Source organism: Leucopleurus acutus, assembly GCF_964270905.1.
Source record: "Leucopleurus acutus genome assembly, chromosome: 11".
Taxonomy (NCBI): Eukaryota; Metazoa; Chordata; class Mammalia; order Artiodactyla; family Delphinidae; genus Leucopleurus; species Leucopleurus acutus.
The window spans coordinates 57,500,517-57,517,034 of NC_139152.1; the positions used below are offsets into that span (position 1 = coordinate 57,500,517).

A 16,518-nucleotide genomic window follows, 5' to 3' on the forward strand; every position below is an offset into this window, starting at 1 on the left:
CAAAACAGTCATCCACTTTACAAAATCCTCCTCTTCTTTGATGCCACCAGGGAGCTGAAAGTCATGCTCTCCAGCAGTCACAGTCACGGATACAGGTGACTCTTCCTGAGCAGCTCACAGAGGTGGGTGGAAGAGGAAAGGATTTCATGCAAATTTAATGCAGTCTTAGGTCTGCCTTAGAGACTATCTAGATAGTTTAAAATTTTTTTCCATTTTTTTTAATGGAACAAAAACAAGATTTATAATTATGCCAAGCCAAATCTAGGATAAAATTGATTCATTGATTTGCCTTTTTTAAAGACAAAAAGTCATAAGCATACTCCTGGTGTTCAGGTCTTGGCAATAATCCCTCTTTTTTTCCTGAAAACTCAGGAGAGATTTTCTCAGGCAGGGATTATCCGTAATGGGCCCATTACCTCAGGGTTCTTAGACTCAGGCTGGGGAAGCAGACAGATGTATAGAAAATAATTACTACACAGTGTGGATAACAACTTAAAAGAAGTTTTTTATTCTGGGAGCACAAAGCTGCCATGGTTTTCCCAGGCCTCTGCTTTAGAAGAGCTGGGTTGAGACAGCTGCTTGTCTGGGCTGCATCTGTAGAGACAACCGTCCTAATCAGTAGGAAAATGTTTGCTAAATAAGCCCAACCACTATAATAATTTAATGTTGTTAAATGATGTCTTGGGATAAATTTAGGGGATATTTGTGTTCCTAGCCAAGGGACTAGTGTTATTGATTTTTTTCCCTTGCTTGTCTCTATCCGAGGTGCATATGTTAGAATTGAAAGTACAGTTGACCCTTAAACAACACATGTTTGAACTGCACAGGTCCACTTATACATGGGCTTTTCTTCGTTAAATACGACGGTACCATAGTATTGAGGTTGGTTGAATCCATGGATGCATTCGAATCCTGGGATACGAATGGCTAACTGTAAAGTTATATGCAGATTTTTGACTGTGTGGAGATCGGTCCGGTCCCCCTAACCCCCAGCTTGTTCAGGGGCAACTGTAATCGTTAGCTTGTTAAACCTATTCTCTTTCTTAACACTGTTACACTGTTAGCCACTGTTATGGCTACAAGGGGCAAAGGAGGCTGAGGGGAATGAGGATATCTATACCAAAAGGAACTTTAATTTGATCAAAAGAATTTCCTATCACTTCAGCCTGGCAGTCTTAGACTGAAGAAGACATTTGTAGGAGATATGTTACTGCCAACATTTTAAAATCATTTTCTGAGTTGTGAGCCCCAAATTTGTAATGACAGTCATCAACATTACCACTCCTTATGGAATATTGAATACTCACTATTAGGCAGCCATCTGCCTACACACCTTGCATGCATTATTTCATTTACTCCTCAGGAGAACCCTATAACGTAGGTATTATTATCCCCATTTTACAGATGAAAGATTAGGACTCAGGGATTAAATACTTTTCTTTAGATCATGTAGTTAGCAAATTGTAAAGCCCATATTTAAACCCAGGTTCATCTAACTCAAGTTCATGTTCTGAAATACTGTCCTACGCTTCCAAGACTTAGAACTTTCCATCAGGATGGACTTAAAGTATAATCTTTCCTATTTATAATTAATTTAACCCTTTATTGCTCCAAATATCATACCTGCCGGTTTTGCTCAATGCAAATTTCTCTTTCTGGAAACTGCAAGTTTGGGGCTCGATTTAATTTCCTCCACGAAGAACAGGCAAGCTTGAGGAACAACTCTTACACAATTAAACATTACTACTCTGAGTTCACCTAATTGGAGAAAATAGTTAAGAAAATGTAAGGATGTTTATAACATTTATAGACCTATGATCAGCCTTTCATCCACAGATATGGGCCATCTATGGAGCAAAGCCATGGTGTTGATAGAGTACCTCCCAAGCTTTTAAAAGCCCTTATCACAATATCATTGTTGGAGTCACGTGGACAGAAATGGGCTCACCATAGAGCAAATCACCATAAAGATTACTGCAAAGGGTCTCTGTGTTCTGGTCCCTGGTTCCTACTGTAATTTATAGAAATAACTTGATAACTAGATTAGCTGTTAGGTGCCTTCCTGTGATCCTATAAGAAGGTAAACATTCTTTTCTCCTCTCTTGGCAAGTTCTTATGATTGCTTCAGACAGCAACTAAACAAACACATTAGTTAATTACTCTCAGTAAGGACAGCTCAATTATGCCAAAACCAAATTCAGTGTTTTTATCAGCTAATCTTCAGCATCTGTCGGTAGAAGAAAAATCTTTTAAAAACCATGACAGTAGATCCAATCAGTTTCTTCATGGGGTGCATTTTAATTCAGTCTCCTTCTAGAAAGTGCGTAGCATAGAGTCTTGCTGAAAACTTTCAAGAGCTGTCTGAAGCCCGACGCCAGGCAGACAAAATTATCTGCGTGAGGTATCATTTTGTCACTTCCACATCAGAATCTAACCTGACAGAAGACTCTCCTTTCAACAAATAACAGAGACTGCTCCTCAGTGATTTCAGTCTTGAACCATTTGCTCTTCAGTTATTGTGAAAAACTGGGCTGATACCTTTGATATTTAAAAAGCATTGTTGGTAGGGTTGCGGGCATGAGTGACAGAGAGGGATTACAAGGGAGTACAAAGAAACTTTTGCAGTGATGGACATGTTTACCGTCTTCATTATGATGATGGTTTCACAAGTGTATCCATGTGTCAAACTCATCAAATGGTATACTTTAAGTGCATGCAGTTTGTTGTATATCAATTGTAGCTCAGTAAAGCTGGGAAAAAAATAAAAAGCATTGTTTAGGTCAGGTATTCCCAGATGTGAGTAATCGTCAGCCTTGCCTGAAAACTTATTTAAAACCTCAGTAGAATTGAGACCTTGGAATCAGTATTTGAAAACCCCTCACATGGTTTCATTAACCAGCTTTGTAAAACTGCTGTTAAGGGCCTTTAAATGTGTTATACAGATTGCTTTATGTAAAAACACATACAACCTAATTTATGGAGTTTAGCCCTAGCAACAAGTTCGATCTGGTGAATTGGCATGCGTCCTGTTTTTAATATGGCAGCTGTGTAACTCATCTCTGTTCTTTTTTTCCTTGGGCACTGGGATGCTCAGAGGTAAGTTGCTCTTATGCTTAAGGTGGGAGCTTTTCTTAGCCTGGGATTTCTATATTATCCCCATCCTAATTACATTGTACTTATTCTTTACCGTCAGTTTAAGGATTTTATTGTACTTAAGTTTTCTGTTTTTATTTTTATCTATTTCAGATTCTTTTTAAAAGTAGGTCATGTTACAAATAATAAACAAGATTTAGAGCAGGACTAGACAGCACCTATTCAGAAGGTTCAGAGGATGAAATCATTACATTTTTTATGTCATTTGGCTCTACTGCTATACCAGAGGCCTGGCATATTGGACTGATATTATGCCTGCAGAATTATTTTATGATTGTGATAATGACGAGGCATTTATAGACTTTAAAATGAGATTTCATCAAAACACATAAGTGCAATTTCTGATAATGATACAGCATATTCTTTCTCATAGAAATATGGGTAAAGCTTGACAATTAAAAAACTTTCCAGTGTTTATTGTATACCTGATGTGTAAATGTACATAATTGACACACGTCTGTTCTAAAAGTGTTTAATGAGTGCTCTAAAGATGGACAGAATTTTGCAAGATGAAATAAATTAGAAATGTGTGAAGAAAATAAGACAAAGCATGAGGGGTCTGGTTGGCACAAAAAAGTCATTATAGTCTTGCTAGAGATGGGCCAAAATTTTTACTTTCTAGCATGAAAAGGAAATTTCTCTGCTCAGATAAGAAGCACCTGTGTTAATAAATCTAGAAAGATTTCTGTTTCCTATAGGATCTTTGAAGGAGATCATCTTGTCTTTTGATGGGTACAATTACCATCATGCGATACTGGTAAATTATAATGCAGTTCAGATTTTTACACGAACTGGTTAAGATGAGTTTAAGAAATTTTCCAGTCCATTAAAAAAATAGGTCGCCATTTCCTCTCCCTGTTAGCCATCAGAACAAGCATTGTGAGGCAAAAGAAATCTCCTTTGGTGAGACAAAGTCAAAGGGAATCTATTTTTTATATTGAGGATGATACACACCAAATCTTTGTCTTCTTGTCTGGTATAGCTAAGTCTGCTGCTAGCCTATGGGGTGCCTTTTTACCAATTGGGACAAAGCCCCCCCCCCGCCGGGCAAATCTAGCATTGAGGTCTGTATTTCCACCCACTATCCCTGCTCCCATTACCAGCCCCCCTGCGGCCCTCCTGTCTTATCCCAGGGCACTTTCATGCAGTGCACATTTTTTTTAACTACTTGAATTTTTCACAGTGCTTACTAAACTTTATTATGTTTTAGAGTCACCCAAGAGCTTCTCAAAAATGCAGATTTCTGGATACCACAACCTCCAATTCTGATATAGTGAACTAGGGGTTGAAACCCAGGAGGTTGCATTACAGCAAACAGCAGAGGTGATTCAAATTTGAGAAAAGCTGGCTGAGGAGTAAATAGTACAGGTTTAAAAATCATACTCATAGGGTTTCAGACCATTATTTTAAGTTGTGTAATCTTGGGAAAACTAATCTCTCTTTGCCTCAGTTCCTTTGATTATAAAATGACAAACATTCTTCCAGCACAGGGTTATTTTAAGGATCAAGAGAGATTAAATGTCCTACCAGAGTACCTGGAGGGTAGTAAGCACTTAAAAACGCTGGCTACTGTTATCACGGTATACTTTCTGTTTTTAAAATAAATTTATTTATTTTATTTATTTATTTTTGGCTACCTTGGGTCTTCGTTGCTGTGTGCAGGGTTTCTCTAGTTGCAGCAAGCATGGGCTACTCTTCGTTGCAGTGCACAGGCTTCTCATTGCAGTGGCTTCTCTTGTTGTGGACCAGGGGCTCTAGGTGCGTGGGCTTCAGTAGTTGTGGCACGCGGGCTCAGTAGTTGTGGCTCGCAGGCTCTAGAGTGCAGGCTCAGTAGTTGTGGTGCATGGGCTTAGTTGCTCTGCGGCATGTGGGATCTTCCCGGACCAGGGGTCGAACCCGTGTCCCCAGCATTGGCAGGCAGATTCTTAACCACTGCGCCACCAGGGAAGTCCACAATATACTTTCAAAGCTCAACTCAGGGTAAGTCCAACCCTTAGGAAAGTATTTTTAAGGGAACCCACAGACAGCACTTACTCTTATTTTATGATATTTGTACGCATCCCTCCTCAGGGCTTAAAAGTGTTTCTACACAACCCCAAGCAAATCTCTTGCTTACTTCTTTGAAGTCCTCAGATACAAAGTAATCATCCTTTTTTGTTTGTTTGTTTGTTGCTTATTGCCTACATCCTCATCACCATCCTGATTTTAATACATACTATTCAGATCTCATCAGGCCATTTATCTTAGTTTGCCAAATGCTGCAAACAGTGATTCTTTTTGTAAAAGTTTCTCTTTAGTCCCACCTTTATGGAATTATGGAAAACTGCATTCTAAGTCTAAACCCCTTTGGAAATAATTTTTGCTAACGCATGTGAAATCTGTCTGGTAAAATTGCAGGAAGCTGAGGCGGAGGTGGGGTGTTCCCTTCAATTATGGCACTAAAGTCCCAGTTTGAAAGAGCCAGATTTTAATTATATCACAAGGACAATTTAGAGATTATCTCAGTAAATCCTATGACTGAATGATGGACTTAAGCATTACTCTGCAGAGAAATAAGTTTTTCCTATAGGGGAGGAAAAACTGTTTTTCCTTCTACCCCTCTTAGGTTCATTGCCCTGGGCCCTGTAAATTCGATTGACAGAAGACTGATTAACAAGAGAAAAACAGAGCAGTTTATTAACGTGTGCACTGTGCATACACATGAGAGCGCTCAGTGATGAGCAACTCAAAGAGGTGGTTAGAACTTGGGCTTAAGCCATGTTTTTTTTTAAAAAAAGCAATAGATTGTTAGAGAAGTGACAAGATGAAGGAAAAGGACCTTGAGTTTCTAGGGCAGCATATTGTAGGAAGGTAAATATATGCGGAACTAATGGAAGGTAAGTGCTGAGTTAATAAAGTTTGTTTTTCCTCTGGTGCCATCTCTGGGCTATTAGGGTATAGAGTTGTCTCCAGTGATTAACTTCTGTCCTTCCAGGAAGAGAAAGGAGGAGAACTATCTTTACAAATTTATGTCCTGCTTTTAGGCAAATAGGGAAAGTGTGAAGAGCTCTCTTTGAAGCTGCTTCTTCTCAGTTGCCTTCAGTTCAACATAATCCCTATGCCAAAGTGGCATATTCTGTACCCTTCATTCCCATCGAAGGAAACTGTGGGGCATCTTAGAACCATATGAAATGGAAACAGACACTAGTTATTTTTAAAGAAACCATGTACACTTTTATATAATATTTTTACCTCAAAGAAGGCTTTTGAAGCGATTACAAATTCAACATGGCTAACTCAAGTGAATGATGTTTTGTCATTTGAAACATTAAAATCGAATTTTGCCCCAAGGGCTTTTTTGAGTGTGGAATGCTAAGCAGTTTCTAAATAAAACAAATATCTGGGTCCCCCATTTTCCAGTTATTATTTTCTCTCCTCCTTTCACTCATATTCGTTTTTAGTAAATGTTCTTCAAACTGTGTTTCAGAAAATATGTATAATGGTTCCAACCACCCTCATCTGTGGCTATTTTCCTGGCTCAGTTGTACAATACGGTAGTGCCCCCTTCTCTGCAGATGGGGGATATGTTCCAAGACCCCCAGTGGATGGATGCTTCAAACCATGAATAGTACCGAACCCATACATACATACATACCTGTGACAAACTTTAATTTATAAATTAGGCACAGTAAGAGGATATGTGAATTGCCAGGATCACTACTCTTGTGCTTTGGGGTCAATATTAAGTAAAATAAGGGTGACTTGAACACAAGCACTGCAATATCATGACGGTGGATCTGATAACCATGACAGCTACTACGTGACTAACGGACAGGATACGCTGGACAAAGGGATGATTCACATCCTGGGTAGGACGGAGCAGACGACAACAGATTCCATCATGATGCTCAAAATGGCACACAATTTAAAACTGATGAATTGTTTACTTCTGGAATTTTCCGTTTAATATTTTCAGACCTCAGTTGACTCGAGGTAACTGAAACCACGGAAAGCAAAACCACAGATAAGGGGAGGGACTACTGTATTGTGGTAAAGGATTCAGCTTCAATAATAGTGACTGGAGAAGAAAGGTAAAGAAGATGCTCACTGAAGCATTTTACTAGAAAATTAGCTGTAAAACACGTTAGTGTAGAAATCACATGCAAATTCATTAAAATAGTGTTAAAAATTCAAGTTCCCCTCTGCCAACCCCCCCCCCTTTTTTTAAACCATTTTAACCGCATATAAGTATATAGTCTGTGGTATAAAGTACATTCACATTATTGTACACTCTCACCCTTTGATGAAGAATCTAGTTCATCTTTGTACAAATCAATTCTGCAGGAGTAGAACAATCCAAGAAAGAAGGGGAGGGGAGGAGAGGGGAAAGAAAAGTAAGAAGGAAGGTAGGTGGGAATAAAGGTAAGAAGGAAGGGAGGAAGGAAAGTCACGCCGAGAAGCTTTCGCCTTCCCTTACACATGTAGGTAGAGGGTCTGACAGCAGTGAGCTCTCGTAGCTGGAAAAAGAACCATGGCAGTGCTGCAGGTGGGATTTCAAAGACTGGAAAATATGACGAGAACTGTATTGTGCCCTGACTATTTTTGGACCCAGGCCTCTGCTTTTTCACATTCAAGGCTTGAAGTCTGTTGAAATTTTGCATGGCTAACAAGGCTGCAATTGGGATGGTTTCCCCTTCGCTAGTAGCAAGCCATTACTTAGCACCAACTATGTGCAGAATAAACAGGCAACGACAAAGTCAAGGGTCTTACAGAAGCAAAGGATACGCACATTAATATATATCACAAATGAATGGTAGCACAAGTTTTGAAGACAATGTGTTGCTATAGGAATTCATAAAAAGGAGTAACTTCTGCAAGCTAGGATGATTTTTGCTTAATTGTTACAGTGACTCTGCATTCACTTAGTTCAAATTTTAACTGAAATCAAATGTCAATAAAAATCTCACTTTATGTGCAGGATTTGAAATGATATTATGCACAAAAAAGGGCAAGGATTACGTAATTTCAAAGCCAGTCTGCAAAACCGTTTTTATTAATGCTACATGATGGCTGCATTACAGGTAGAAGAGACATATCCAACATTCTTTGTCAGTCTCCTGGGAAAATAGGTCTTGAATTATGAGAGCTGTGGTTAGTGAGAGCGCCTCAGGAATGCATTCCGCTGTTAAATGCACTGCTCTTGTACTCTAAAGCCTCTGATGTTCTTGAGGGCAATTGGACTGACTATTCCGCATTATTTTATTTTCTGGTGGAAGCATTGCTACTCTAGCATAATGGAACAGACTTTCCTGTGGCTGAAATGGAAATATCTTGCAAAATGTAAACCTCTTGTATGAAAGCTAAATTCCCAGGATCTCTCTCTAGTGGCCAAAGATGACAGATCATGGCTTGTGGAATGTATCTCATCTTCACTTCCCGTGAATGAATGAGACCAATGTTGGAATTGCAAATAGAAGCCCCACATTGATAAGATTGAGATATATTGCTAAGACTTGGCAAAATATATCAAGAAAGTGGTCAGTGGTTTAAAATGATGGCTAACCCTACGCAGAAGCATGGAAAAATGCATTAAATCCAACCATTCACTAGTCTGTTCATTATTAAAAACCTTCACAGGGTGAAGCTGAGTCGACCTGAAGACTACACCATAGGTCTTTCTGTCTAAATTCAAATAGTGACTTTAACTGACTATTTTTGTAAATTAAGATCATTTGGCAGGTACATGAAAAAATGCTCAACATCACTAATCATCAGGGAAATGCAAATCAAAACCGCAATGAGATATAACCTCATACCTGTCAGAATGGCTGTTATCAAAACGACAAAAATAGTGTTGGTGAAGATGTGGAGAAAAGGGAACCTCTGTGCACTGTTGTGGGGAATGTAAATTGGTGCAGCCACTATGGAAACAGTATGAAGCTTCCTCAAAAAATTAAAATTAGAACTACCATATGATCCAACAATTTCACTTCTGGGTATTTATCTGAAGAAAATGAAGACACTAATTTGAAAAGATATATGTACCCACATGTTTATTGCAGCATTACTCACAATAGCCAAGACATGACAACAACCTGTGTCCAACAATGGATGAATGGCTAAAGAAAATGTGATTTTACATATAAATTATGTATTATATATATAATGGAATATTATTCAACCATAAAAAAAGAACAAAATCTTGCCATTTGGGACAACATGGATGGACCTTGAGGGTATTATGCTAAGTGAAATAAGTCAGATAGAGAAAGACAGATATCATATGATTTCACTTAGATGTGTCATATGATTTTACTTACACGTGGAATCACATATAAATATATAAATACATTTAAACAACAACAAGCAACTGGGCTTATAGATGCAGAGATTGGATTGGTGGTTGCCAGAAGTGGAGGGTTGGAGAAGTGGGCAGAATGGGTGAAAGGGGTAAAAAACAAAACAAAACATCATTTGGGTTTGGATTTATTTGACAGTGCCAACCCGAAAGCAATTTTCAGACTGATTCAGCAGACATTAAAAGATGCGTGAGAAAGTGGAATATGTTAAGCAACTTAGAATGGAGGAAAATAATAGTGTAAGAGATTGCTATACTTTTGACATTTTACACGTAAATCACATTATAAATAATATGCATCAATTACTTGATTCAAGACCTCAGAACTTTTCATAATGGATTTGAAGCACAAAGTACAGTATTTATACTCAGCGTGAAGTCTTTGCTTTCAATGATGGTTATGACCTTTGGGCCAGAAAGCAAGTTGAGCTCCGCGCTGTGAAGAGTTATGTCATGCCAAGGCAGTTGACCACTCTTTCTTTCCTATTCTCCGCTGTCTTGCAGACCAGATGATGTGCTCCTGCATCGCACGCATGATGAGATTGTCCTCCTGCATTGCTTCCTCTGGCCCCTGGTGACATTTGTGGTGGGCGTTCTCATTGTGGTCCTGACCATCTGTGCCAAGAGCCTGGCAGTCAAGGCAGAAGCCATGAAGAAGCGCAAGTTCTCTTAAAGGGGAGTCGGCTTATGGGAAGCAAAGCACAGAAGCTGCACTCATCTGCACACATCTACCTGCAGAGCCTGCTTCCTGGCGCAGGAGATGGAAGGGGCTGTGAGAGGTCTCTGAGAGGCTCCCCTTCAATGATAGCAGAAACAGGCACAACCGGAAGGCTTGGAACCTCATAGATTGTTTTCCATGTGTTGTAGCGATGGCTAAAGGGTCAAGCTGTAAGGAGTATCTGTTTCAGAAAATCCAATAGAAGTTAATTTTCTTCGGGAAGTAACAGTATATAATTGTACAGTGTAGAATACAAACCATTATGATTTATGCTACTTAAAAATATTAAAAGAGAGTTGTCTGTGTTCTTTTCTATTTTCTTTTTTTATGCTTAGAACACCAGGGTTTTAAAAAAGGGTCTTACGGGTTTCATTTGATTTTGCTAGATTAAACTTTTACTTGGAGACAGGAATTCCTGCACAAGTCTTGACCTCACAATGTAATCCCCAGTTTCCACTATTAAAGAGTACCTTTTGACTCCTGCTTGAAAAAGGAAAACTGCACTGTTAACTCAGACTCCAGTCACTCCTGTGACTCTTCAGCAAGGAACCCTCAAAGACTGGGAAAACATTCTCCCCACTCGCCTTTGTTTTTCACCAGATTATTTCTTAAGAGAGGGAGATGATTCTGAACAAGGCCTGTCCTAGCTCTAAGAGGACTGTGCCTCTTTGTTCATCTGTTCAGGTTATTTTTGATGGATTTTATCTCTGTGCAGTAGAATGTACACGATGTGAAGGACACTTTTCAGCTTAGTTAAATGCTATTTTCATTTCTTTTTTCTTTTAGGTCAGAAAAAAAAATAGTCAAAATCAGTTAAACATTTTATTATATTTTCTTTGTCCTTCCTTGGATGTTTTCAGTATTAAAACGAAAATATTGCTGCAGTTGTTTCATTTGCTTGGACACACCTGGAGATGCAAGCCAGCTCACATCACTCTGCTGATGAGCTCTCTGTGCCTTTATCAAAAGTTCACTGAGGAGACCATACTTCTTTGCATCTGTTCATAAACTCAGATTGCAAATATCAATCACAGGTCTCAGTGAATATCAAACCTACCCTATTTATTTACCATGTGGAATCAAACCTTTGTTTAGATGAGATGTACATTTTTGGTCAAGGAAAAACTGACAACATAATCTCTTTTTTGCTTTCTTCTAATATCCTTCAGACATGCTTCTATTAGAATAAAGGCAAACTGGAATTTAAGGGCAAGCTTCCCTCAGTTATTTGTGCAGCATTCCAAGAAAGATACATATTAGTGGAATGATGATTTCCTGACTTTAATCCACATACCAATGTTTTCTTAATTCTAGAACGCAAGTAATTGAGTGAGCCATTGTCTTCTGTGGAAGACTAGGGTGTTGGGTGATATTTTTATTCCAATTCAAGTGTTACAGATTTCACTGTGAAAAAGGCCTTGAACACACTATTTATGACATCCTTTGAGGCAGCTACAGTGCCTTGACTTCAATCCCAGTTTTCTGTTGCAGCATCCCTGTTGTCTTAGCAACACAGTGAACCATTCTGAAGCACAGAGTAACACGAAACTGGGAATCAGAGAAAGTCACCTTTGCATCACAATGTGAGAGATAAAGTCTACTTTATCCATTTTTATCTTAACCCAATAATCTGTGATTAAGTGATTACAGGGAGTAGATAAAAATAGTGCATCAACATCTGTGTTGGTAAAAAGGGAAGGTGATATATATTGATGAGTTTTTATTTACCAGTTTTTTACTTATCCATTTATATTAACTAAATGCTTCCATTTAGGCTCAAAGAGTATACCTGATTATATTCTGTAGGCTGACTTTTTGGAAAAAAGGAGAAGGATGCTGAATGACTGAGGTCACGTATAGTTTTAAGGTCTTCCTTGCTTGTAGCCAGTTAAATTTGAGGTTCTTTATTATACTTATCATTAAAGATAGAATTTGAAGGAACAAGAAGACATTTTTAAGATCATAGATGGTAAAGAAGTTTAACTTCTTAATATTTTAATTTTCTTTTTTACATAAGCAAGGAAATGGTATAAGCTGCTAGAACAGAAACCCCAAAATATGATGACTCATGTAAGATAGGAGTTGATTTCTTTCTCATAGAGCAATCCGGAGGTAGTTGAGAAGTCCAGGACAGGGAGGGTAGCCTCTGTTTCATAAGGTAATCAAGGGATCCAGAATCTGTCTACCTTGTTGTCCTCTCATTACCAAATGTGTTATTCTCCCCATAGTCAAAGCTGGCTCAAAGAAGCACAGCCAGTTTGTAGCCTGTGAAAAGAGAGGAGTTTGGGAGCTAGCTATTTCCTTTTAAGGAAGCTCCACCCATCACTGTACTCAGAGTCCATTCGTGACTACTGACTACATAACTATACCTGGCTTCAAGGACTGCTGGAATATGTTATCTCCAGCTAGATGGACATATGTCCTACTAAAACTCTGGGGGAAAAAAAAAAAAGGAGAGAGTGAATACTACAGTAAAAGACAGGAATGATGGGCAGCTGTCCATGGCCGGTGCCATGATGAACATCTGAGCAGGGATGACAAAGATCTCTTGCCCTGGCAGGATATACAGTCCTTGGTAAGACTTTGCTCTCTGGGAGGAACTCCCTTGACCACTGCCTTCTGTGGCCTCTAATTGACTTCCAGGAAATTCTTGCTCTTCAGATCACGTAGCCACGTACGAAACTTTTGGGAGGCGTCACAGCTTTTGCAGGCCCCTGCCTGCTGGTGGAGATTTGTAGACCTAGATTTCTTTAGAGACTGAACAAATGTAGATTTTTATAGTTTATAGGATTGTTGTTTAATTGACTGTTGTACGGAGTCTGACTCCATTTTCGATGTTTGACTGATAACAGCTTTCCCTTTCTGCGCCCCACTCCCTTTCCCCTTCTGTGCCACATCTGGGCAAGCTGATTAGAGAGCCTGGGTACCCCCTGCTTTGGACTGGCTGGGAAGTTCAAACCACACAAGCCCTGGCCTGCTCGCAGGAAACCTCTCCCTGCCCCACACCCTAAGAAGAATAAAAGCCAAGCGAGTCAAGTCATTTTTGGATCTACTCGGGAACTGCCCCACTCTCCCAGAAAGTGTCATTCATTATGTGAATAATAAACCTTTTCATACCCTCTTGATGTGTGTGTGGTTATTAGTCTCAACACCCAAACCAAATTTTGGGTAACGGGGTCCATCTGGCCTCTGAGGGGTGCTTACAACATTGGTGATAAAATTTCATCAAAACGTGGTTTTTGGTCTTTTTGCTTTCAGTTTTGTTAGTTCAGATGAAAGTATTCGCAGCCAAAGGGCTACTCTCTTTATATCTGGAGTTCTTAAGGTAGCAGCATCTTATTTACTGTGTCTGTGCTTGGCCCGTATCTCCAGCCCTTAATCGAGTGGCAGCCGCTTTGAAGCCTTCTAGAAAAGTGGGTTTAAGTAAGAGTGCAGTGCCCTTTAGCTGGTCTTTTCTGCTCAGCTGACTTCCATTGTCCAGCCAGTAGTACTTAATGGAGACTTTTGAGAAAAACTGCATAATAATCTGCTGTTTGGAGTATAGAAGCCGTAGGGCTACAGGATATAGGCCCAGCTCTTGTAACAAAACTGAGTTACCTAGTTGTAACTAGTTTTTCTTGTTTCACTATTTTTCACGGTTCTTCACTATAAAAAACATCATAGCTCTGCTTTTCTCTAACTACTTTCCCCATAGCTACATGTCTGCCCTTCAAGTTGCTAGTGCCAGTTTTACCTAATGGTTAGTCAAAGCATAACAAGGGTCTCTAGTTTTCCATCTTGCAGTATCTGTTTCCTTGCTGCCTGGCAACAATGCAAAGCCACATATTTTAGACTTTTGTTATGATGGGGATATAATTTACATTGCCTTTTTCTGAATGGTCTCATCTGATGATCTCAGCTGGTGATTCCCAGATCTATTATCTCCTGCCCTTACCTGTTTTGAGCTCTGAATGTATTTGCAATAGCTCTGATGCATTCTTTTTTTTTTTTTTTTAACATCTTTATTGGAGCATAATTGCCTCACAGTGGTGTGCTAGTTTCTGCCCTACAACAAAGTGAATCAGTTATACATATACACATGCCCCCACATCTCTTCCCTCTTGCATCTCCCTCCCTCCCACCGTCCCTATCCCACCCCTCCAGGTGGTCACAAACCACCTAGCTGATCTCCCTGTGCTATGCGGCTACTTCCCACCAGCCATCCATTTTATGTTTGGTAGTGTATACAGTCCATGCCACCCTCCCACTCCGTCACAGCTCACCGTTTCCCCTCTCCACATCCCCAAGTCCATGCTCTAGCAGGTCTGTGTCTTCACTCCCGTCTGATGCATTTTTAGGTCTCTTTCTCAAGTGTAGTGATGGGCAGACAATGCAATGACAGTAAGTAATGGGACAAAATATTACCAAACAACATGGATAAGGAACCGTTTACCTGGCTCAGATAATTTGTCCTTTTGAAAAATTACTGAAATATATCAATCCATTATAACAACATTTTGCTAATATCTCAACATTCCTGATACCTGCTGTGCAGTTCAGAGGCACTGTACTCTCCATGGTCCTGTCCCATGGCTTGGCCCTCTCCTTTCACCATATTTGTAAATCTGGTTCTTATTCATCAGGTCTGAGCTTAAATATTGACTTTTCCTAGAAGCCTTCACTAAATCCTATACAAGTAGATTTCTCCTGTCATCCTCTTCCTCTTCAACCTTCTTTCTTTCTTCCTTTGTAGTACCTACTGCTGGTTATACTTACTTGTTTACTTGTCTATTATTTATCTCTCTCATTAGATGATAAGATCCATAAGAACAATGTTGATGGAATTTTTTCCCCACAACTGGCATAGTGCCTGACACATTAAGGTGCTAAATAAATGGATAAATTCTCCCCAGATCCATTATGTCCTTTGTACATACTGTTTCCACGTCCTTTCCAACAAGAAACTTATTGATCTTTTTATCCATAATGTCCACAATAATAATAACCCCCAATTAACTCTTATTAAGTGGTTTCCATGTGCATCTAAATGCCTTGTCAAACCGCTTTCTAAGTTCTTCACCAAAGCTGGGCAGAGTAAGACACTTAGCGTAGTACCCAGGGCATAATTAACCCTGGAAAAAATTAAAATTAATGAATAAACAAATATATATTGCAATTGTAGCCTTAAAACAAAAAAGTTATAAAACAGATAAGCTTATGTTTTTGTATTTAAATATCATATGCTGTCCTTTAAACAAGTGAACCGTAGAATAATCATTCGACTGTTATCAAATTGTTCTAAAAGTTAAGCAGCTTAATACAACAAACACTTATTTTCTCATATCGTTTCTGAAAGTTAGGAATCAGGAAGTAGCTTAACTGTAATTCTAAATTATTCTTGGTGAAATTTTGCCACTTAGAAAGATAAGTGCATGGGTTAGGGTTATAGTGGAATAAATGTAAGAAGCAGGGGTTCAGCAGAATGATAGTGGTGAACTTTTGATAAGACACAATTGTCCATTAGCCAGGCACCTTAGAACAAAAAGTGAGCAAAGTTCAGTTGTCTGCATTTTTTGATTAATGTGAAGAAGCTTCCGAAGAAGCTTCCAAGGAAGCTATTGGAGACTTCAGGAATAGACTTTTCAATAGCGTAGATAGCTTTCAAGAGTAGATACTGAAGCATATGTAACCCTTGCCCTTTCCTCACTTTTTGTGAATAATCTTAAGCCAGAAAAAGGGGATTTCACATGTAAACAAAGACTGAAATTGGAAATAGCCCCATTGCCAGATCTTAACACCTCCTCAGGGAAAATTTTCAAAGAGCCCCGGAGACCTAAGACTTAGAATAAACCAGTATTCCTACATATAAAACTACTATATGCTTCAAGAGAGGGAAACAAAGATGTCTGTAGATGTTGTAAACAGAAAAGATACTGGAAAAGCAACTGTGATAGTTAACAAGCTGAAGAAAGGAAAAATAAAGTGAGTGAATAATGAAGGTCCTCTGAGAGGGGGGAACCAAGTACCCACTTAGCCCTTTACTCTTAAATTTCACAGGTGGAAATTTCTTTAAATATTAATTGGCAGTTGTGCAAATGTTTTTTTGATAATGGACTGCAGGAGAGAAAAAAGTTTTCCTCAACACTATTAGGGTCCCTGGCTAGGTAAAAACATTAAACTGACAAGACAGATCAACAGGAGAAATGCATACAAATTTTTACATGTACCTGGGAGCCTTCACAGGAGAATGAAGACCTGAAGAAGTGACCAGAGCAGGAAGCTTTTATACCTTTTAGACAAAGAAACAATAAATGTGTGAAGAATTGACAAG

At 39.1% G+C, this 16,518-nt stretch overlaps 1 protein-coding gene across 1 annotated transcript in view; it reads left to right on the forward strand.

Annotated features, from left to right (window-relative positions):
- KCNMB4 (potassium calcium-activated channel subfamily M regulatory beta subunit 4) overlaps positions 1-10,163 on the forward strand; it is a gene marked incomplete at both ends in the record, with an annotated part of 64,601 nt that extends 54,438 nt beyond the window's left edge. The window contains one exon of the mRNA XM_082850512.1: positions 9,995-10,163. Coding sequence (XP_082706638.1) covers positions 9,995-10,163 — 169 coding nt within the window. The remainder of the gene's footprint in view (positions 1-9,994) is intronic.
- Positions 10,164-16,518: the final 6,355 nt, after the last annotated feature.